Raw genomic sequence first — 25,172 nt, forward strand, 5'->3', positions numbered from 1 at the left:
GAAAGCAGGGGTGCTCTGGCTCAAGTGGCTGTGGAGGGCATGGGACCTGGAGGTTCCACCAAGTAAACTATGAAGACCACTAAGCTAGTCCATCCTCCTGGTTATAATATAGGAAACAAAGACCTACAGAGCTAAACATTGTACAAGTTAATCCAACTAGTTGCTTGCAGAGATGGGAGCAGAACCCAGGTATCCTGACAATCAAAAGTCCATGTACTTTCTGCTCTATTTCCTTTAATTACACTTTTTTCTTTAGGGTGTATTTTGAAGCTATGTAGGTTTTTAGATTGATTCATTCATTCCACAGGTATTTATTGAATGTTTATTCTGAGTATATATCCTGTATTCTGTATAAGATCTTGGTATGTTTCAGTTAACCAAACCAGTGAAGATCCATGCCTTCAAGGAGTTCACATTCTGGGAGAGAGAGGGATATTAAAACATGTTTACACTAACCTCTTTAAAATATCAATTATGTGGTAGAGTTAAATTTTCTAGAAAGAAGAACTGCTTGCAGTTTTATGTATGCTAAATCATTTTTTTCCTTTCAAACATTTTTCTAGCCACAAGTGATGGTTTAAAAATGGTTCCTATGGTAGGTATATTGGAACTGTGTACTTTCTGCATGATTTTTCTATAAACCTACAACTGCTCTAAAATGTAAAAAAAAATAAATCAAAGTTCCCAGCTGTTGTGTGGGCGTGGGTATAGAAAATCTGCTTAGAAGTCTCAACTTTACCACTTACTAGCATTGTGTCTTTGAGCAAATTACATGAGTCTCAGTTTCCCCGTAAGTATGATGGAAATATTATCTATATTGTTTGACTCAGAATAGTTATGAAGATCAAGCTTAGTAATTTACATAAAAATGTTCTATAAACTGCAAAGCACAGTGAAAATATTGGTTGGGTATTGTGATATGCAAAATAAAAAATATTAAAATAAAAATTTATGCTACATATATATTGGATATATTATCATTAGAAAAGAAGTGAGTTCTAGTTTCCTTAAAGTACTAGGTATTGAAGTTTAATGTGACTAGTGGTTTGAGAAAGTAAAAGAACATTTATTTTTCTTTTTAACAGACAAGAGGATTTGTTGCAAGTAGTAAACCATACAGTGGTTGTTCAGAGCTTACCAACCCTGAGGCAGTGATGGGGAAAATCGCTTTGATACAAAGAGGACAGTGCATGTTTGCAGAAAAGGCACGCAACATCCAGAATGCCGGAGCCATTGGCGGCATTGTTATTGGTAAGTAATCCTCCATGTCTTTGTGTTGACTAGCAGAATGTAATTTTTTCAGAGCTTTCCTTTTCTTTTCCAAAATTTTATCAAAGGATTTATCTTATTATTTTTAGGTAATTAAATGACTGTAATAATTTCTATATATCTAGTATCTTTTTTAAAGCGTAGGTTTAGGTTTCTGTATATTAATGTAGGTAAAAATACTTGGAAACAGGTGTGAGGGTGGGGTGGGTGGGGGATGGGAGGGAGAGAAGAGGTGAAAACACCCAGTACCATGCATAAGAAAATATGTCCATGAGATCCAAAAACCCTGTAAGGGAAGGAGTTATACTCTGCCATCTCCAGTGAGGGGCCCTGGAAGATTTCCATTTCTCCACCAAGATGCAGGCTTTGGAGTCAGATACATTTGAGTACAGCTCCTGCCTCTGCCATAGATCTTTGGCAAACTTCAGTTTCTTCAGCTGTTCATTCAGTAGAATATTTTTTGAGCTTCAGTGAAAATGGTAATAAATATCTTTTCCGTCATTGTAGGCTTTAAAGATTGTATGTATCATACAATATATATAATATATAATAGTATAATATCTATAATTTCTTAGCATGGTAGCTGACATATCATAGGTATAAACATTAGTTGATAGCAGACTTTAATCTCCTTGAATTTTTTGTATTAAAACTATAAATTGCCTTAAAGTCATAGTGCCCATATTTCAGTCAATAGATTTTATATATATTTTTTTTTATTTTTGAGGTGGTGGACTTTTTAAAAATAAATTTTTATTGTGGTATCATATATACAACATATTTCCCATTTTTACCATTCCCAAATATATAATTCACTGGTGTTAATTACTTTCAGTTGTTGTGCTGCTGTCACCACCATCCATTACCAGAACTTTCCTATCACCACAGAAACTGTACACATTAAGCATTAACTCTCATTCCCCACACCACCCATACCCCCCATAATCTACTTACTAGCTCTATGAATTGCATATTCTAGTTATTTCATAAAATGGAGATCATAAAACTCTTATCTGTGTGTGCTTCTTTCACTCAACATGATTCTTCAAGATGGGCTTTACTATTTTTCTTTCACAGATAAGAAAATAAGGAAATCACTTAATCATGATAAGCAGGTCATGACTATCAGGGGAAATATAAATTTTCTATTCTTTAAGTAAGGAGTTTACATTCAATAAGAACTGGGAAACCTGGAGTCACACCCTAATTTTGAACTTATTTCTTCTGAATACCTTCTCTAGCAGGGACAATCCATTTTGATTTAAAAAAAGTTTTTTTAAGGATGAATTTCCTATCTGAATTCAGGATAAATAAAAATTAAAGCATTTAAAATGAAATATTAGGACTTATTTCAATGAAAGATTGTTCACTAGTCCTTTTGCTTATTCCATACGTGTACTCCAGTGTTGATTGAATGTGTAAGTTTCATTAGTTAAGAAAGTATTATGAGAAATTTTGTTAATAACTGAAATCAGTGTTTGGCACATTACAGTTTATGGGTCAAATTCAGCTCACTGGTCTGGTTTTGTAAATAAGAATTTTATTGGAATACTGATTCATTTGCATGTTGTCTATGATCACTGTTGAGCTATAATTGTGGAGTTGAGTTATTGCCACAGTATGTCCCCCAATGCCTAAGTTACTTATTTTCAGGCCAATTACAGAAAATGTTTGCTGATTCCCAAGTTATATCATCCTTTTTACTTGGTTATCTTGCACACTGAAATTATTTTTATTGGAGAATCTAATCTTTTGCCATCATTGTCATCTTGAACATGTCTTACTTACTGAGACTTTAAAATATTTTATTTTATTATTCATCTGCCCATATACTGGTTAAAGGGAGGGTCAGTCACCAGGTTTTCACTATCACACAGTCACATGATAAAAGCTACATAATTATACAATTATCATCAAGAATCAAGTCTATTAGATTACTGTTCAACAGATTTAGTTAGCTGTTTCCTTCTAGCTATTCTAATACACTAGAAACTAAAAAGGAATGTCTGTATAATGCATAAGAATAATCTCCAGATTGATCTCTTGACTGTTTGAAATCTCTCAGCCACTGAAACTTTATTTTGTTTCATTTCTTTTCCCCCTTTTGGTCAACACAGCATTCTCAGTCCCACAATGCCATGGCAAGGCTCTACTCTGGGAGTCTTGTCCCTCATTGCCAGGGAGACTTACACCCCTGAGAGTCATGTCCCGTGTAGGGGGGAAGATAGGGAGTTTATTTGCAGAGTTGGCCAAGAGAAAGGCTGCATCTGGGCAACAAAAGAGGTTCTCTGGGGGTGACTTTTAGTTATTAGTAGGCTTAGCTTCTCCTTTGCAGGAATAAGTTTCATAAGGGCAAGCCCCAAGATTGAGGGCTTGACTTACTAAATTGGAATTCCCTAATGCTTGCATAATGTCAGAAAGTCCCCAGGTGAGGAAGTTTAATATTTCCACATTTTTTCCCAGTCCCTCAAAGGGACTTTGCAAATACTTTTTATTTTCTGCCCAAAGTACTCTGGGGTGCATCAGGATATCATAGCAACCTGTATGGAATAACAAGATCTCATTCCCCATTCTAGGTTTCATGTAACCATGTTGTTTAAATAAACTGACCATACAGGTTATATTAGAAAGCTGCTACAGAGAATATAAATATGTACCAAATAATAGTCAAAACTTAGGAATAGATGTGACTGCTAAGAGCTTACAAACTGCAGACCTTTACAACAAGCTTCATTGAACACTCTGTACTCTTGCATCGTCGATTGCCCACTCTCTGTCACATTCTATTCCCAGGTACCTATGCTTTCAAATTCAGTTCTATTAGTGAGGCCTTAAAATATTTGTCCTTTCGTTTCTGGCTTATTTCACTCAACATGATGTCTTCAGGGTTCATTCGTCTAGTTGCATGCCTCATGACTTCATCCCTTCTTGCAGCCATTCAATATTCCATATATACCATATTTCCCGCTTCTTTGCTCATCGTTTCCAAAATTGCAGACTCAGCCCTGTGTCTGTGTCACTTAACTGGACCACTACCCATAGCTAACTGAAAGTCTTTCTGTGGGCCGATTTCAGGTTCCCCAGAGAGACTGATTGCTCACTTTAGGTCAGGTAGCCATCCTTTGTCGAATCACTGTTGCTAAGAGGTGGGTCATACATTGTTCTTTCCATTTAGCAGGGCCTATGAGAGCAAGTGCACTGAGATGGGACAGGCAGGTTTTCCAAGGAGCCTGGCATGTGTAATTGGGAGTGGACATGATAGACATCTCCAGTAAAAGAGAGTATCAATTCTACTACCATTATTTAGCCAATGCAGAATAACAGTACTGTTTATTTCAGCTTAGAGGGAAGACCACTGTAGTCATAATTATTCTTTGTGAACATTATATAAAAAAACTTACCTGTTTATAGTTGGTAAAACAGTATAATGCCATTAGAGGAAATCATAAACAATAACAAAAATTCATAGTTCTATTATTGCAACCCAAGCCTTTGAATTTTTCCATTTCTAGGCTTTTTAATATGAAATTTTTAGTCATAATCATGGAATTTTGTGTTCTACTATTTTCATTTAATGTTATATTAATCACTTTTTTATATGTTCCATCAATTAGTTCATCATTTACTTATATTGGTTTACAGTTGTTCACAATTATAAGAAGCACTCCAGTAAACTTTGGGCATAGAACTTTTTGCTTCTTTTGAATTATTTCCTTAGGATAAATTTCTAGGAGTAAAATGAGTGGATCTGAAAAGTATGTTTGTTTTTATGGTTCTTAATACATAAAATTAGGGTTATATATAACAATTTAATTCAGGTTAATATGCCATCAAGAGGTAAAAACAGTAAAGATTGGTAGATAGAGCTTTTTAATGAAGGAATTTTTTTTATGTTTGCTGTATTTGTTTTCTGCTAGATGACAATGAGGGGAGCAGCAGTGATACTGCCCCTCTGTTCCAGATGGCAGGTGATGGAAAGGACACGGATGACATCAAGATCCCCATGCTATTTTTATTCAGCAAAGAAGGAAGTATCATACTGGATGCCATCCGTGAATATGAAGAGGTGGAAGTGCTCCTTTCTGATAAAGCAAAAGATCGAGGTAAGAGTAAAAACCTTTTCTTTTTTTCTTTTTTTTAAATTCTGCTTAGTATTTATTTTAGTAGTTTGATACCAAAAATGAGTTACATTTTTTTTGTTTGTTTGTTTCACTGGTAAAATAAGTAAAATTTTTATGAGATGGTTTTAAAATGTATTTTTCTTTTGGAAATAAGGGTAAGAAAATATTTATTTTGCTTTGCTGAGTTAGGATTTTTAGAATTATATTTTTATATGTAATTTAGTTTTTGCCGTGATTTTTCCCAGTGATAAAAATACAAGAGATTACATCAAGGGAATCATTTTAACAGCCAGAGATGTTTACCAATTTCACTATATTGCATCTTATATTTATCTTCTAAGGAAAAAAGAGATTGTATAGAATGGTGTTATATACAATGCAATAGTAGTTGGGTCTCACCAGGCTACTTATCATCAAATGACCACTGTCTTGGTTAAGACAATAGAAATCTAGTAGCTTCTCCCTACTGAGATCTAAGTTTATCAGACATATATTATAAATAACAAGAGTTATCAATGGCTGATGTCTAAAGAACAAGACAGCGTACTGTAATTCATGGGTATTTGTAGTCCTCTCTAGGCCAAAATATTTGTTAGTAATCTGAAAGCTCTTTGAAGCCCAAATGACTATATAAATGTGAGCTCTTAGTAATAGTGTTCTTTTGTTACTTTCATGGCCAAAGGATAGAGGAGAAATGCAGGAAAGTGAGCCATCAGACATAGGCTTTGATCCTGCTGATCATAGCAGCCTTTCTTATCCTTGGAGATACCTGTTGAGTGTGGTATTCCTCCCACATCCTTAGATGGATACAATTGTATAGTTCATACAGGGTTGTTATTTCCCCTGGGGTGTTTGATAGATATGTAGAAAACTGATTCAATTCAGTACAGCTTCCAACTGGGACATCTTTTTAAAAATCCAAATATTTAGTGATAATCTAGTGCTATCCTAAGCAGTGTTTTGTCTCAGCTCATCATCTTGTATTGCTTTACTCTTCTTTGAGTCTTTCATATGTCAACTATTTAAGAGCAATGGAGTGAGTGAGTAGGATGTATGTATATAAGAATGTGTAGATGAAAATGGAATAGACTACAAAGGTTTTCTTATCTTCTTAAATCCCTCTGTTGTACCTTATGTTTTTATCTATGCCCTTTTTCTAAATTGTGATCTTCTTTCCTACATATATGCATTTAGACACATCAAAAACATAGGCAAATTATTATTTCATATAACTCTTTAATGCCTTTGCTTTTTTCCCCCTACTTTGTGCTACCATTGGAATTTCAGCAGCAATATTAAAAGGTAAAATGATTCCAAACTACATTATAAATAGTAGTAAGTATCTTGTGTTTAATAATTCTTAAATTATATATTTATATATGTGTATGTGTATATATATATACATATATATTTATAGTTTTCTTTCAATGGATATCATGATAACATCTGGTTTAATGTAACTATTTTCCTGTCTAGTTAGCTGTCCCATAATAATAATTCTTTATTTACCCTTTCATAACAAATTCTATTATACATCCCATGTAAAAGAATAATTCACTAGTCCCATGTCCGTGCAAGAGTTACTCTAACAAAGCCATTGTTGTTTTGGCATTTATCACTTTTGATTACTTCCTTATTTGAGTGCAACATAAAATATTTTAAATATTGACTTATTTTAAAACCTCACGTATGTGGAGGTAGGACATGTAGGGTTAGGACTAGGAGATTATGGTCCTTAACATGCCAGAGAAAGGGTATGAGAAATGGGGAATTTTAGTAGGGGAAAAAAAAAGGTTCTTTGAATAGTATTCCCTTAAGGACCTTGTCGTAAAAGGACTTTTATCTAAATGATATTTTTAAAAAACTTTGTCTGTAAATCTGTTGAAATGTGATTCCGTTTAAGAGTGGTCTTTTGATAAAAGTCTTCAACAATCCCCTTTGTTTTTTGTGTGTTCTTTTGAGAACTTTACAACTATACCACTCAGTAACAAGTTGTAGAATAACTATGAATATTCATCAGTGTAGCAAAAAATCAATAATAGTTTTATGAAATCAACTCTTTATTCACTTAGGAAACTATCCTAATAAGTTTGTAGTGGTTATCGTTAATTTATTCTATACCATTAGATATCTGTTTCTCATCTGCATCAGAATCAGCTGGAGTACTTGTTAAAAATATAGATTCCTGTGTCCTTCTCTAGAATATTGAATCAGAATCTCTGAAGGTGACAAGAGGAATCTGAAATTTTAAACAAGGTTCCCAAGCGATTGTGAATTTAGCTGGTTACTCAGCTATACTTTGAGAAACTCTGAACAAGACCAAGAAGGCATCCCTTTTCTTCAAGCTATGTATCAGGCCATCTTATAACATCAGGGGTACTAGGTAGGATTATACAAGTACACCAAATAATAATATCCTTAATCCTCTAGATTACCCTCTCTAAACACTTCATTCTAGAAATACATTATTCCTTATAATGTCACACAGTACTGACTGACCAGTCCTTCTTCCTATATATGAATACAGAAAAATAGAAGCCCCAAAACAAGCTCCCACCCCCATCTTCTTATTCTGGTAAGTTCTTGTTCCAGTTTCCTAATGCTACCAGAATGCAGAATACCAGAAATGGATTGGCTTTTATAAAGGAGGTTTATTTGGTTACAAAGTTACAGTCTGAAGGCCATAAAGTGTTCAAGGTAAGGCACCAACAGTCTGGTACTTTGACTGAAGAATGGCCATTGGCGCCCAGAAAACCTCTGTTAGCTCAGAAGGCACGTGGCTGGCATCCACTTGCTTCCAGGCGATGTTTCAAAATGGCATTCTCCAAAATGTTGCTCTTGGGGCGTTTTGTCCTCTCTTAGCTGTGGCTGCTCTTGAAAGTATCACTCTCAGTTGCTCTCCAAAATGTCACTCTCAGCTGCTTTGAGGTCCTTGTGTCTATGAACTCCTTTATAAGACTCCAGTGATCCAATTAACACCCACTCTGAATGAACGGGGTAACATCTCCATGGAAATTATCCAATCAGACATTTCACTCACAGTTGATTAAGTCACATCTCCGTGGAAACACTCAAAGGATTCCAATTTAATCAACACTAATACATCTGCCCTTGCAAAATTGCATCAAAAAACATGGCGTTTGGGGGAACATAATATATCCAAACCAGCACAGTCCCAGCCATTAGTATAGGCATATCTAAAACAGTCCTATCTGCTAGCAAAAGTTTTCAGGTATCTCTTCACACATTCTTCAGAAGCTAAAGCCTTAGTTATTTATGAAGTAGAGATGTTGCTTCCTTGGGTCAAACCAGTCACACTTCTAAAAGTCAAGGTAGCTACAGTCTGTTGTTGAACAGAATTAATATCCTGCCTCTCATATGTCCCATCTTTCCAAAATTGTTATTTTCATTTATAAAGGTACTTACTTATAATTCCAAACCTGTGCCAACAACAAAAGAAAATATATTATTACCTTTAGATCTCAGTTGAAGCAGCTTACAATTAAGAATTAAGCATCAATTTTGTTATCTCAGTAACATTTCTCAAGGAAAAAAAAATCAGGATTTTTAAGTTCCAGTACATTATCATGCTTTGACTTACAGTGTAAGCCTACAGTGCTTTTAAGGGCTACAAACTAATGTTTTTAGCACTATTCCTTTATCTGTGTCTACCTGGTAAAGAGGCAGAGAAAATGGGGGAGAGAAAGGTCCCATGGGGAAGTCAGGCAGTGTCAGTTTTCCTAAGATTACCCCTACTTAACTTTGTTGGGTGAGTCTGTCCTTGAGTTGAACTGTGGCACTTAGGTTGCTGTTGGAAAGGATTCAATTCTGAGATGAAAAATCAAGTACAAATGCAGATAGATGGTCTGTTTGGTGAGGAGCATTGAAAACATTCTTAGCAGAATTGATGCCACTCTTCCTGTCTCCAACCATGCCATGTTTTCTCACACATTTTTGCATTTGCACATCTTTCCTGTCTTTTGGGAAATGCCTTATCAATCCTGATCCCCACCCTCATGGCCCTTTTCCTTTGAGAATACCCAGTTTCTCTGAGAATACACAGTTTAAATGCTGCCTTCTTTATGAAATTTTTTCTTTTTCAGCTAAGTAAAATTAAAGGAGTTTAAAAAATATAGCTTATAATACTTCTATTGTATCTCTTTACCTACTTCTCATCTCTGTATTCCTTATTGTCAGTAATGCTGTAGGTACGAATGAATGAATGAATGATTGTAAAAGGTTCAATCTCTAAGTCCTTACCTAGGATCCTTTTCCATTGAATAGCTTTCCTAAATATTGAAATTTACTAATTTTCTTTTCTTTGTATCTTGAGATTTTCTCCATTCTTTCTTTGCTTCCTGAGTTTTTCATATACCATTCCTGAATTTAACATTGTAGTTGTTATTCTCCTGTAACTCTGATACATACTCAGAAGGAAGATTTGTAGCAGTATAGCAGCCCCTAATTCCTTTTTTCTTTTTTATACTTCTCTAACTGCCATTTTTACTTTCCTGATTGCTGCTTCTATTTCTATAGTTCTTGAAGCCTGTGAAAACCAGAATATTATCTTCTGTGGGTATCTTCTTCAAAACCCTCTTTTTATTTACTTATTTATTTTTGCATTTGAATTCAGTTGCTCCTTGATGACTTTTCTTTGTATAGTGCCTCATTGCTGTCTTGATTTTGTTAGTTTTATAATTTAAAAATTTTTAACTTGTAAGAAGTTAAATAATTCAGAGATATATTAACAGAAGTTTAATAATCTCTTTTTCCTGTGATAACCAACAAATGTTAATAGTTTGATATGTAACCTTTCATACTTTTCTCTGTGCTTTATGCATTTTCAAAGTACAGATTTTTCTTTTTCTTGTCACCAAAATGGATTATATTATACGTCATTCAGTAACTTGCCTTTTACAGTTAACTCTCTTAATAAGACATTCCTCCAAGCCTGTAAGATAACATAACTTATTCTTTTGAAAAGTTGTATTACATTTTATAGTATGGTTATACAGTAATTTATTTAACCATTTCACTATTAGGCATCCAAATTATTTCCACATTTTTTTGTTTTGCTAATACAAACAGTGGTACAGGAAATACCCTTGTACATATCTTCTTATATATTGATACTTACCTACAATTTTGAGATTCCCTATAATGAGAATGCTGGGGAAAGGATATGGGTCTTTTTAATTTTAATAGCTGTTGTAGGATACATTCTGAAAAAGGTTGTGGTAATTCACATTCCTTCCAGCAAGGTACATGATTTGTACTAATTCTAGTCTATCCTGGATATTATTGCTGTTTTAAATTTTTGCCAATCTAATGAGTGAAAATAGTAATTTATGTTAATTTACATTTTGCTTTATAGGAATAATTTTCACTTGCTTTTTCTCTTTTCTGAATTGCCTATTAATAAGATTTGCCCTTTATAACATTTGTCTTTTTCTAAATAATCTATAGGACCTCTATTAGATATATATACATATATATAATATTTTCCCAATAGATTATCTTTTTACTTTGTTTATGATACTTTTTTTCATTTAAAATTTTGTGTAATCAGAAATATTAATTCCTTTAAGGTCCCTGGGTTTTCTTTCTTACTTCAGAATATCACCACCCGACCCCACCCCACCCCACCCCACCTCATTTTTACATAGTGTTTTCCTAAATTTTCCTCTGAAATTTTTGCCATTTTAATTTTTGCATTTTGGTCTTTAATTCATATGGAATTTATTTTTTTATGTGATATGTTAGGCTTCTAACTTTCTCTCCAGATAAATTATCATAAACTATCTTTATTTTCCTTTAGTTAAACTGCTATCTTTGCTATATATCAAATATTCTTACATAGTTGGATCTGTTTCTGGACTTGTTTTCCTGTTTCACTAACCTGTTTGTTTAGTCCTATGCCAGTATTAAAAGTTTGCTGTTTTTAATAAATTTTAATATCTGACCGGGTAAGTTTCCCCTTACTGATTCTTTTCAGACTTTCTTGACTTTTCTTTGAAGTATGTTCTTCCTTAGGAACTTTAAAATAGTTGGTCTGGTTCCAAAAAGAAAAGAAGAAGAAGAAATGGGATTCATTTTGGAGTTGCATAATTGCATGCCTTATATATAAATTGGGAATTTTTTTTTTTTTTAATTAAGACTTTCTGTCTAGGAACACACACCTACCTATAAATTTAATCAGATTTTGTTTTATATTCTTCACTAAGACTTTATAGGATTAAGCAATATGGGTCTTGTACCTTTTATAATTTAATTCTCTGTTCTATAGTTTTTATTTTTTTATGAAAAAGATATTTACTTGATTTCATTTCTAACTAATTATTGCTATTATAGAGGTGTTCTTGGTATGGTCTATACTCGTTATTCATGGATTCTGTATTTTCATATTTGCCTACTTGCTAAAATTTATTTGTAATGCCAGAATAAATACCTGGGATGCTTTTGTGATCATTCTTGGACATGGCAGAGTGGCCCAGTGTGCACGTTTCCAGCTGAAGTTGAACAAGGCAATACTCTGCCCCTTCTTGTTCCAACTCTCCTGTAAACAAGTGCCCTTCTCATGGTATATTTTAGTACTATGTTTTTCACATTTTTTACTTTTTATTGGTGAATTTGCTGTTTAAATTGGCCCTCAAGCATAGTGCTGAAGTGCTGTGTAGTGTTCCTAAGCTCAAGAAGGCTGTGATGTGACTTACAGAGAAAATATGTGTTAGACTTCATTTAGACATCAGTTATAATGCTGTTGGCTGTGAGTTCACTGTACATAAATGAACAATATATATTAAATAAGGAGTCTTTAAACAGAAACAAATATAAAAGGTTATGTATTTTTATGTTGATGAAAATGTTGTGACTAGAGGCTTGTAGAAACCTAATGCTGTGTATCCCCTAGGAGCAGTGGTTCAGTATTCACTAATTCAGTGTTCATGGAATTGACTATATTTGCATAAGTTGAACTTTCATTTTCCTATATTTACACTATTTTATTTTCTTATCTTATTGAGTTAGCTAGGTTTCCAAAATAGTATTGTATAATATGTATCCCTAGGAGACTTTTTGGCCGAAAGCACAATCTTTGTTACTAGACAAAACAACCCTACATCTTTACCTATCCTTCTGAGCTAGATTAATATAATCTAGAAAAAACTTGACGATTTTTCTTTTTGTTCTTTCTTTAACTCAGGGTAACCTAGCATAAATAAGCTCTAAGCAGACAGTTCCCTGTTTTCTCATCTTGGCTCCCTACCACCACCACCACCACCTTAGTTTCCCTAACTGTCCAGAAAAAATGCACCCCTTCCATCGCTCAGAAGAGAGAGAGAATGAATATGTAGTACTTCTTCTTCCTTCGCTCCACCCCCCCCCACCCCACCCCCCCAAAAAAAAGCCTACTAACTGAAACTCCCCTAGGTTAGGTAAGACTTCTGCCTAATCTGGATTTGTACATACGCACTCACCTGTACCTTCCTGCATGCCCACATTCTCTTCAGTTTGTCTGATTTTAAATGGATCCATCAACCGTCTTATGACCTCATCTGCAGGATGGAGTATTTTCCCCCTTTCTTCAAATCTTTTCCTATCTATTACTGATGAATAGGGAATATACTAAATTGTTTGATATATTAGATTAGCCCTTTTTGCATTTCTCTGCAAACTCCTCACTGCCTCAGCACCCATTGTGTGCTCTTGCTGTTAACTAGAACCTTTCCTGGGGAACTCTGGAATAAAGTGGAGTATGAGATAGGAGATCAGCAGTTTCTGCCGTGCTAATTCAATTTGGAATTACCAGTTCAGTTTTCTGGTACTTTTCAACTTGTTTTTGAAAACCATGAGGAAACAGTGCTGCATTATTTGCTACCTTCCATCTTTAGCCAAGTATCTTAACCTTTAGGTTAATCATAGATTGATTTTTGCCTACTGTTTGCCAGTCATATTCCTCGTTCTGAGACACACAAAACAGACAAAATCCCTGTTAGGGGTTGGGAGGGTAGGCTGTGCATGTTAGATGGTGTTAAGTAAAATATTTAGCATATTGAATTATTAGACTATTAGAAGTTATTAGCCATATTAGAAAAATAAAGCTTGTTCTTATTTGTGGTAGTCTTAATTATAATATACCTTTAGCTTTCTATTTTTAAAGTTAAATGCTGAGGAGAAATCCATTGTTTCAAGTTCCATAATTTTGTATGCATTAATATTCCTTGTTTCTCCATTTATGTAAAATCATGTACTTTGTGTTTTCTGCTTAGCACTTACTCCTGACTGAATTTTAATCACTACCAATCTAATTTCCTCTCACTCCACTGAGATGCTCTCATGATGCTTTTCAGTGGCACTAATGCAAGAGTGTTTTCTGGTCCTCATGTTACTTGACTCCTCTGGCACTCTCCCTCCTTTTTGAAACACCCATTACTCTTCACTTCATAACTCGGTGTTCTCCTGGACGTATGCCTGTTATTTCTGGCTGTTCCTTTGCTCTTCTACCTTGCTATTAAATATTGATGTTCTTCAGGTGAGATCCTCTCTTCATTGCATTCTCTGGCTGGGTAAATCCTGTCCTTGCTTGTGGCTTTGGTTACTGCCTTTACACAGTTGATTTTCAAATTTTTATCAGCAGTGCAAACCTGTCTCTGATCAACAGACCTATAGATCCAACTACCTATTTGGCATCTGTTGGATCTATCAAAAGTATCTCAGTTTCACCTAGCCAAAGCTATGCATCAAGTCTTTCCCTTCTCTTTCTCACATTCCTCAGAACAACAGCCACTACAAAAATAAATAAACAAAACACCACCCCCATTCACTTGCACAAACCAGAAACTTGGGAGTCATCCTTTATACCTCCTTCTCTCTCCCTGCCATCACCTTCCCTACCTCCATATGTATAATCACTAATTCCATTTACCCTTAAAAATCAAACCCACCCACTTCTGCCATCACCATCCTCATCTAAATTATTATTTCTGGATTTCTTGCTTCTCTTTAATCCATTCTTCACCCTTCAGCCATAGATATATTTTGAAATTATAAATTGGATCATATCATGCCTTTGTTTAAAATTCTTCAGTAATTTCCTGTTTCTCTTAGGAAAAATAAAAAACTGCGTATAATATGGCCTACACAGCCTCATGGTGTGTTCTGGATTGCTAAAGTTGCCATTATGCAGAATACCAGAAATGGATTGGCTTTTATAAAGGGGATTTATTAAGTTACACATTTACAGTTCTAAGGCCATAAAAGTGCCCAAACTAAGGCATCAGCATGTGCATACCTTCACTGAAGAAAAGCTGATGGTGCCCAGAACACCTCTGTCAGCTGGGAACAGATGTGGCTGGTGTCTGCTAGTCCTTTGCTCTTGGCTTATGTTTCAAAATGGCTTTCTACAAAATGTCCCTGGGCTTCTGTCTTTCTCAGCTCTCTGCTTGGTTCTCTTGGGGCGTTTTTCTCTAAGTGTCTGGGAGTCCTTTCTTAGCTTCTCCAGGGCAAACTCTGGGCTTCATCTCTTAGCTTAGCATCTCCAAATGTCTTTCTGTCTGCATCTCCAGTTGTCTGGGTCTCTCTTGGCTCTTAGCTTCTCCCAGGGACAAACTTTGGATTACATATCTTAGCTTCTTTCCAAAATGTCTCTCTCAGCTTCTCTGAGCTCCTTCTCTCTGTGAGCTCTTAAAGGACTCTAATGAACTAATCTCTGGATGGGTGGGATCACACCTCCATGGAAATGATCTAATCAGAAGTTCTCACCTACAATTGGATGGATCAAATCTCCATGGAAACAACCTAATGAAGATGTCCCACCCTAATCAAAAGACAAATAAGTCTGCCCCCACAAGATTGCATTAAAGAACATGGCTTTTGTGGGGCATATAATAGATTCAAACCAGCACATGGTATCTGGCTCACAGCTGTTTCTCCATTTCTCTCACCATACTTCTTTTTCTTTGCTCCAACATCTCTGACTTTCTTGTATTCTCACCCACCTTCTACCTGCCATAACACCTTCATACATTCTGTTCCCTTTGCCTGGAGTGCCCTTCCGTCTCTTCTTTGATTAACTCTACTGATCCTTTAAATCTCAGTTCAAGGGTCACATCGTGAAGGAAACACTTAAATCTCCTTATCATAAGCTTTCATAATACCATATAAGTCTCTTTCATAACATGTCACAGTTGGAGTTTTTCATTTATTTTGTGTGATTATTTGGGATTTTTCTTCCCAACTAGACCATAAGCTCCATAAAAGCAGGTATAGTATTTGTTTTTGCTCCTAATTTTATCCCTAGCACTTTGCACAGCGCCTGTCACACAGTGGACACTGTCGATACTTGGTTTTTTGCTGACTGTTGCAAAGGCAGAGATTAATGCAGGATGTAGCACATGGTCATCAGTGCTATTTTGGCACCTTTTTCTAGGAACCCTAAATAAAATGTCTCTCTTGGTTTCATTGTATATTCATTTCAGCAGGTTTACTACTAGTTAGCCTTCCAGTGGATGTTAGAATGACTATTATTTTATAATTCACAAACCTAAAATAATGAAATAGAATTTTTATAAAAGACCTCGGTTCTTTCTCTGTGAGAAAATTTTATTTGATCTGTCACATTAATACCCTTAAGTCATCCAAAAATCTTGTATTGTCTGCATCTTTATAGTTCACTGAGTGGCAATTTCACTTTTCAAAAGATCATTATCTTAAAATATAGCAATGATATGTTATGCTTAAAATTTATTCTATTTAGTATGTTCTCATGTTCAAGCTTTCCTGAATTTAGGTACTTAATAAATTTTAGATCTATATTGAAATTTTATATGCATTTTACTATTATTATTTATTGTATTTGTTGGCATTCATTAATAGCCATGGAAGGCAGTCTTGTCAGTTACTAGAGTCATTCCTTTCAGTTTGGAAGATCCAATTTGAATATGTATAGTCTATTTCTGATGCACATTATAAAACTATATACAGAAGAATGTAATTCCATTACCTTTAAGATAATTTTTTTTACTCCTCAGTGTTAATGTTCACCATTCTGCATTAACGTGATGCTCTGAATTTTTATTGCTTCATTTATTGCAAAAACTTGTATGCTTTTGAAAGTGTAGCAGTACATTTTTTTGAGGGGGGAAAGTAGCATAAAGTTTTTCTTTCTTATACAGATCCTGAAATGGAAAATGAAGAGCAACCACCCCCTGAAAATGATTCTCAGAATCAGAGTGCTGAACAGATTACATCAGGTTCTCAGGACGTTGATTTGGTTGACCAGGAGTCTCCTGAGGAAAGTTCTCTAAACTCTCACCCAGAATCATTATCTCTAGCAGATATGGACAACGCTGCAAGCATTTCTCCTTCCGAACAGAATTGTAATCCCACAGAAAACCATGAGACTACAAGTCTTGATGGTGAATGTACAGATTTGGATAACCAACTTCAAGAACAATCAGAAACTGAGGAAGATTCCAATCCTAATGTTAGCTGGGGTAAAAAGGTCCAGCCTATAGACTCCATATTAGCAGACTGGAATGAAGATATAGAAGCATTTGAAATGATGGAGAAAGATGAACTATGACTCTTTAAAGAATTTGGTGGTAGGTATTTAAAAAGAAAAGGTAAACTGTGGTTAATAGACACCCTAATTCCTCAGCAGGCTCTCTAATGGGAATATGGTGATGGGCAACCTCGTTCTGACTGGGATAGGCATCATCAGAATCCAGAGCATGCTGTGTTAGAATTGACCTTGTTTAAAACTGTCCTATCAGAAATGGAAACTCACGGTTCCCCCCCTCAATTGGCAGCATTGCACCACCCTGCAATACCTCAGGCTAGGAGACATTGTCGGGCATTCCTGAGAGCTATGTTGCTATAATCTCTTGATAGACAAGAAACAAATGCAGTTAATAGTGGAGTGGGAAATAGAAATTTATAAAGCCTTCTAGATAGAGGAAGGTCAGCTTTCTTGATTTGGGGGTTAGAGGCAATCTTGGGAAGACACATGAGTGTTGTGGGCATGCTGGTTATGCTGCCTTCACAAAAACAGTCTGAAGTGCCCTCAGTGGTCACGAAGCAAAAGCATTCTTGGTGAAAGCAGTCTTTGCTCATCACTTTCATTTACTTCATTCAGTGACAAATGATCAAGGTGGATTGGTTTTTCCCCCCTTCACAGTGTCCTTTTCCTTTAAACCAAAGGTGAAGCCATTGTACTTTCTCAGTGAGCTCTCTGCGTAAAAACTAAATCAGTGGGACTAGGTAAAAAGGTCATATATATTGTGGAAATTGGTTACTTAATGCTATGGAGCAAGGGAGAAATTATAATGTTGCAATATGAACTTCCCATTGGGCCTTCCATAGGGAAAACTATGACTACTCTGAAATGGAACTTTGTGTTATATCCTTGTAGGGTATTTTATAAAGCTTTTTCAATTCATTTCTCTTAGAGGAGGTTATCTCTAGCCATCAGCCTTACTCCATCCCATGTTTAGTATGCAATTTGAGCCACAAGGCCTGTATCGCCAACAGCTGAATACATTTTGTTCTGCTTTTCTATGTTTTGGAGCCATGATAAAACTGATAGTGGTCTAAAAATCCTGGGGGCGACTACTATTTTTTCTCCTTTGAAACTTGGTTTCTAAAGTTGTACCTAAGGAGTCTGTCACATTTTCTGTTGAATCATGGTTTTTAGGTTTGCCTTTTTAAAAAAAAAAAAAAAATATTCCTTCTGATATGAACCTGAAAAGTAGTCTCTAGTGACCTGTGTAAAAAGCTTATACCATTGCAATTAACGTATAGCTTAATGACAAGTTCTTTCTTTCTTTCTTTCTTTCTTTTTTTTTTTTTTTTTGGTGACAGTCTGGTGCTGGCCACGTTTAAGTTTAAAAAACTGTTGATATCTGTTAACAGCCCTGTAGTTGAAATCATGGCTTTAGTCATTTTATTTATTAATTTTTAAAAAACTTATCTGAATCACTTCTAAAAGAATATTTGAGAGACTTACTTCCTTTCTCTTTACCATTACATTACATAATAACCTTTTCTTAAAATACAGTTTTGAGGTACTGATGAACTTAAATTGTATATGGAGCTGACAAAAGAACAGCAGTGCTGTATTATAGTTATGTATATTCATGTACAGTATGTCTTAGATCCCAGGTAAACATATGCTTTTATAAGGGGATGAATAGCTGCTTTCAAAACTTCCAGCTAAACATAATTGGGTCAGTGAATAATAAATCTAATGGAAAATTCACTTTGGGGTTAAAAAAAAAAAAAAAAGAATAGTAGTACACAACATTTTTATCGGCCCTTAATTAAACCTAATGCCAAAATGAATATTTTTAATCTCTCTGCATGTGAAATTTGGTGTAAGAAGATAGAACTATAATACATACAGTATAAGGAAGGATAGACATAGTGCTTTGTTCATCTTAATTGCAAAGCTGCCAAAATAGCTGAAGCTTAATTACTTGACTTGCCTTGATTTATAGGACTGGGGCTTGGAGAAAAGGAGCAGATGTTCTTCTAAGACTTTGATTACAGAAGCCTTATATACATTGATTTGATTTTATATTTGTAGCTCATAGCCTTTGTTGTTTAAATTTAACTTTTCTAAGTCATCAAAGCAGCATAATTTTTTTTTCCAACAAGGAGAACTTAATGTCTTGAAGAATCTTGTGACGTGCAAGGAAAAGCCAGTTTACTGCCTTCCTTTGGCCATTAGGGGGAGCTATTGCCTTTCACTGAGGTCTAGAAGCAAATTGTTCACTTGTTTAGAAAAAATGAATCCTTAAACCAAATAAAGAAAATGAAAAAAATTAGCAGAGTACACAGTACACTTTATACCCAGAAGGAATGATACTTGATTTTTCCCTGTTTAAGAGAGTATAACGTTCAGCCTCAAAACCCCAACATTGTAATTGACTCTACATTCACTTACTTATTTGACGTACTGCCACAAATAGTTCACTATAGAACTCCCAAGAGCTTTTTAATTTTATTTTTCATTTTTAAAATAGTTTCTATAAACATCTTTATTTGCTTCCTAAAAATTCAGGGATTCTGTGAGACCCTGAATTTAGAAACATCTGGTCTACCTCAGTTAAATGTTGAGTGCTTAGAGATTGCGCTGTAGTGATCATCACAGCCATAAAATGGTTTGATTAGGAAGGATTTATACAATGTTTCAATGTTTACAAATCTAGAATCAAGTAAGGATTTTATCTGAAAGTTAAAATTTAGATATTAGAGCAAGTATTTAATTCAGGTATTTTCAAGTTTTAAAACTTCTTTACCTACTAAAAATAAAATAGCTATAGTTTTTTCTGCTTATCTAGTTCATTGAAGTGATAGACCCTAATTTTGCCATACTTTTCCCATAAAGTTTTAAGTGTGAAAGAATTATAATATATCAGAATATGTTTGGGGTGGGATATTTTGTTGGGTAGGTTTTTTTTTTCCTTTTTAATCTTTAATAGGCTTCCAGCGATTGTTTCAGAATAAATTATTTATTGATATTATGCTTTTCCATTTTTTTTTAAATTTTAGCTTTCCTAACATAATTACTTTCTGAAGAATTTTTTTTTAATTTAAATTACCTTCACACAATCCTTTTTATAGTAAAATCAGCATTTGTTCTCTCACCAAACCCCATGCCAAATTCATCATAAAGAAAGAGCATAAGTTATCATTCAAATAGTGCTCATAATTTTAGGGGGGGCAGGGAAGAACTTAGTAAATATTCCAACCGGTCGTTTTCTGCACAAGGCTTCAGTCAGAACTTAGGAAAAAAAAACATTCTGTGAATGAAATATTGTATGTTTAGATTTTATAAAAGACATTTTTAAAAGCCCAATTTACAGCCGTATATTTTCTTATGATGTAATTTATGAAAAAGATGTCTGTACTAACAGGTGCTGTAACACTACTGTTTTGGATTTCATTGTTTGGTGATAAATGTATACAATATTTCTAAGGGAAACTATGTACTGTGATGTAAAAGTCTGGGCAAAATGTATATAATCCTTGTATATATAATTGTGTATTTGATTATAATTACTGATTGTAAAGATTTAATAAAATATGTAAATATTCTGGTCTGGTTTTAATTTGGATTTTTAGCATCAGTGTGCATATCCTTATTCCTTAATATTTTAAAAAAATTTTTCCCCATTTTGTCTTCCCTTTTTAAAAAAAATTGCATTTTACTCCAGGGGTGTGAATTTGGGGGACATCTTACGATGTAGAAACTCATGCATTGAACTGTTCCACAACTCATCTAGTGCACAAGGGTCCTCAGAGTGGGGTTAGAGAAGTATTAATAATGCACAGTGTCAACATTGGTAACATTTTTATTATTCGGGTTTCCTTATATTTAATAAAATCAGTTGCCATCTCAATATTGTCATCAAAAATAAAGCCAGTCCTTCCTGTCAATTCCAGTGAAGCCATTTCCTTTCAGCCCATTTCAGATACTGTGGTACCGTGCTTTTCATTGTACTGTCCCAGGGTTTCTGAGCAACAGATACTTGAAAGGCTTAATAACAAGTCATTATCATTTAATGGTAATTGCTGTCTTCAAAGATGAGCAGACTGAGTCTTGAACAGTTCTAATCATCCTACAGTCCCACATTTAGTGCCTGTGCAATGGGATGGGAACTCTGGTCTAAATCCAGAGCCCATGCTCTTTCTAGTGAGCCGCACACACTCTTCCTTTCTCAACCCCTCCCACCACTCTTCCCGCCCCCCCCTTTCAGTTTCTTCTCACCTTTGGCCCAGCCGCTAGCTTCCCACCTGACCACTTTCCCCGTATAGGATTGAAGTTTAGAGATTGTGGCATCCATTCTTAGGCTTTGTGGGTATTAATCCCAGTCTCATTCTCATGTCTCTTCCTCCAGGGCGATACGCCAGTGTTTCAGAAAGAGTTAAAGGATCTGATAATGTCTCTTAAAAGATTTCAAAGGCGAGGTTGCTTTCTCCTCTGGGTGAAGCAAACTTCAGAGGCTTGTCTGCTAAGAGGGAGCTAGGTAATGTAAGGGTTAATTGAGAATGTTAACTTGTCAGTGTGTGCATGCTAGCAAAACTTAACACTTCAAATCTAAGGAGGTGACCTTGCTCTTGGTATATACCCTTATTAGCCTAGAACTCTGTACATCTACTCTCTTCAATAAAATGGTAGATAAGAGACCACCACTAGACTTCTGGAGATTCTTTTAATCCGTAATAGAATGGACTCATCATCCCAAATGGCAGTTGGAGAATTGCTTAAGTGCAGAAGTACTATGGTGTGTGCACATTCCCACTCAATTCACTCTCAGTGATACTGTCCTTAAGAAGTGTCCTGACGATAGTAGCAGCAGGTAATGCTGATAAAATGCCCACCCTGGGTCTAATAGTACAATGTGATTTCTCAATAAAACAAACCAAACCAAAAAATCAACTTTTTCTTCTGATTGTTAAAGAGACAACCAGTCCCTAAATAGTAGAATAGCCGAGATATAAGTACTTAATACCAAAGGACTGACTCCCCTCATACCCCCACTCCAGAACTGGAGGTTCACAGCAATATGGGGCATGTCTTACATAGGAATCTCCCCACCTTTATCTTCCAAGTCTCTTAAGAAAAGCCATTGACCTTAGGGTTCAAGAGGCAATCTGACAAATACTGCAAGCTAGCTTATCAAAGCTCCCACTTCTTACTCTCCCTTTCAGCAGTCTCCATCTGGAGAGTGGATGAATCTCTCAGTCAGTCCCAGACAACTGCTATTCTTAGAAGGACTAAACTGTCCATGCAGCTAAGCCACTCTCCTGCCTCAGATGAGGACTATTGTGCTAATTTTACTCAACCTCCAATCCCAATTATTTTATTGCATAATTTAAAAACATATTAAAAGCCCTGTGATCTCAGTCTCTAATCACTAACTTCCAATCTTGTCCACTCACTTGAACAATTGTTCAGGACCTCCAAGCTGTTCTACTCCTACTTTCTCATAATCCATCAATCTGACTCATAGCCTAACTTTGCACTTAACCCACATTATCCTCATCTCTATCGAATTAACCTGGCAAAACCTTAGATCTTATTAAACCCAGCTACCCACTGATTCTGCACCTAAACTTAGTAGCTAATGGAACTGGATGAAATCACACCCCACTGCTGAGCAGCCTTTCTCAAATGGGTTTAATGCTTTTGGAAATTCCACCCACATCTCTCTAGTTAATTTACTTTCCCACTTCACAACAGATTCACACCAACTTTCTTTAGAAATCTCCCAAACTCCCCTGTCCCTCACCTGATGACCTCATCACACTTTGTTGAGAAAATAGATGAGAACCACCTCAACTTCCACCAACCTTTCTGCCTGCTAAATGCACATAACCTATATTTGCTCTTATTCAGATAGGTTTCCTTGCTCATATTCTAGGTCAATTCCTCTACTTTTTCTACTTTGATTTTGGAGAACTGGAACCCCAGACCGAAACCAGATGGACTGAAAAGTGGAAGAATCAGACTGTCAGACTCAACCTGACTACAAAGGTGAAGGGACACTCCCCTCCCCCTACTAACTACTCCCTCCCTTGGAGCATGAAATTGCCTCCATCACTGGGCCTTGTAAATACAAATACTGGGTACCATACAAAAACAAGGATGCCACATCTGAGATCCTATAATTTGGAAAACGTGCTGACTTATATTTCTTTCAGAGAAATTGGGCAGTAAAATATTCACCAAAATGCTATGTAACAAGCTCTTTTCCTTATACTTTTTGTTTTTGTTTGTTTATTTTTAATTTATTTTTGCTAGCAGAAGTATAAGTTGGTACAATTTTTCTAGAAATTAATTCAGCAGCACATAGCTGCTCTTTATTTCCTTTTAACTCAGTCATCTATTGCTAGGCATCTAAGGAAATAGAGATGCAGATACAGATTTTCATACTAATTTTGTAAATAAGAGCAAAAATTTAGATACAATCCAAATGTCCTTAGAGTAATAGTTATGAAAAGTATGGCATATCAGTAGAAATTCATGTGCATTCATTTAAAATGAGGTTTACAAAGATTTTTTAGTAACTAAAAGCTTGCTTTTTAATGCTAATTAATTCAGCAGATTCATTGCCTTTCCTAAGTGCCAGGCACTGAACTAGGCCCTGGAAACACAGTGATGCTCCAGACCTTGTTCTCATCGATTTACAAATTCAGAAGCAAGAGATGGGAACAGGTAATACAAGTGTGATGAGGGTTATGAAAAGGGTAGGGTACTGATACTATGGGAGCATCTAGCCTGGGATTGCTAGCCTGGTGTGGGTCAGGAAGGCTTGTCTGAGGAGTGAGATTTAAGCTGAGATCTCTAGGAAAGGAGGTGGGACAGAAGGAACATCTTGTTTCAAAGGCCCTCAGACAGGAGATGGTCTGTGTTGTTGTATTGGCAGAACTTGAAAGAAGCCCAGCATGGCTGGAAGGAAGAGAATCGTGGGAGAAGGCTGGAGGTGGGCTGTGATGGTCACTGAGGGTTTTGGATGCTTTAGCTCCAGGGGTGAGAATGGTTGCCTTTCCAAAGACTAATGGCTTGTGACTATAGCAGGGATTTGGGACTTTTGTTCTAAGGGCCAATCAGTGAGAAAATCACTGAGGTTTTAAATAGGTCACTAGCATGATGAAGTATAATGCTAAGTGAAAAAACAATCTAGAATTGGTCTAATAAAGTATGATCTCAGCTGTGTTTTTATATATATTTATATTTATATTTATGTTTATAAATGACATTGACTCATTTATTCAACCAAGTCTCCCTGAGTACCTCTTGTGTACCAAGTGTTATTTTATAGCATCTGGGGGTTGCAGCAATGGACAAAACATAATAAAGAAGATAGAAAATAAAGTAGTAAGTAAATAGGAGAACCAGTTTTAGGAAGAAAATGAATTATGATGAGGGGATAGAGAGGAGGGATGGAAGTCCACATGGAGGTGAGGTTCTATTTTAAATAACCAAATATTAACAGTGGTTATCTCTAGACTGTAGCAACAGCTATTTTCTTTTATAGTTTTTCTGTATTTCATAAGTTTTCCAAAATGAACATTATGAATTTAATAATAAAAACACTCAAAGTTGGTTAAAGAGTTAAAAAAAGAAAAAAAAAGAAAAATACCACATCAGAACCCTCCCATCTGTGCTTCTGCACAATGGCTCCTCTGGCTCATTTTAATTCAATTCAATTTAGTTCCATATGTACTGCACATCTGCCATGTTCCATGGGGTCAGGTGCTGGGGGTAAAGAGAGAATCCAGTTCTTGGCCCCAAGAAGATAATCTACCACTAACAAAAAGTGTGCCATAATGCAATAGGAGCTGGGCTAAAGGTAAGTCTGAGGTGCAGGAAGCACCTCAGAGGAGCCCTGCATCTTGGAGGTGAGGGATGGCTTCCTGCAGCAGGTGCTGTTTGACCCGAGATTTGAAGAATGAGGTAGGAGTCATCTGGAGAAAAGTGCAGGGTGGGAGGGCCGAGAGGGAAAAGGAGGCTTTGCTGCCAGGTAGAAGGCAAGGGAAGCAGGAATACTTGTTCTAAGGAGCTGCACAGGGTTCAAATGATTGCAGTGGAGGGTGTGAAGTTTGGAAGAGGGGAGGCAAGAGGAGAGAGGGAGGGGGCACTACTTCCTGTGAAGCTGGACTGCTTTGGTAAGGAGACTCAATGGTAGCCCAAACACGGCGGGGAAGCTATTATGGGATTTAAACAAAGGAATGGCATAATAAATCCATGTTTAAGAAAGAGCTTTCTGACAAGAG

At 35.8% G+C, this 25,172-nt stretch overlaps 1 protein-coding gene across 2 annotated transcripts in view; it reads left to right on the forward strand.

The window, feature by feature from the left end:
- Nucleotides 1–18,716, forward strand: part of EDEM3 (ER degradation enhancing alpha-mannosidase like protein 3) — an 81,200-nt gene extending 62,484 nt beyond the window's left edge. For both annotated transcript variants that reach the window (XM_037825178.1, XM_037825179.1), the window contains exons 18-20: nt 1,086–1,251; nt 5,187–5,372; nt 16,562–18,716. In XM_037825178.1, coding sequence (XP_037681106.1) covers nt 1,086–1,251; nt 5,187–5,372; nt 16,562–16,971 — 762 coding nt within the window. In that variant the 3' untranslated portion in view covers nt 16,972–18,716. The remainder of the gene's footprint in view (nt 1–1,085; nt 1,252–5,186; nt 5,373–16,561) is intronic.
- The last annotated feature ends 6,456 nt before the right edge of the window (nt 18,717–25,172 follow it).

Source organism: Choloepus didactylus, chromosome 2, assembly GCF_015220235.1.
Source record: "Choloepus didactylus isolate mChoDid1 chromosome 2, mChoDid1.pri, whole genome shotgun sequence".
NCBI lineage: Eukaryota > Metazoa > Chordata > Mammalia > Pilosa > Megalonychidae > Choloepus > Choloepus didactylus.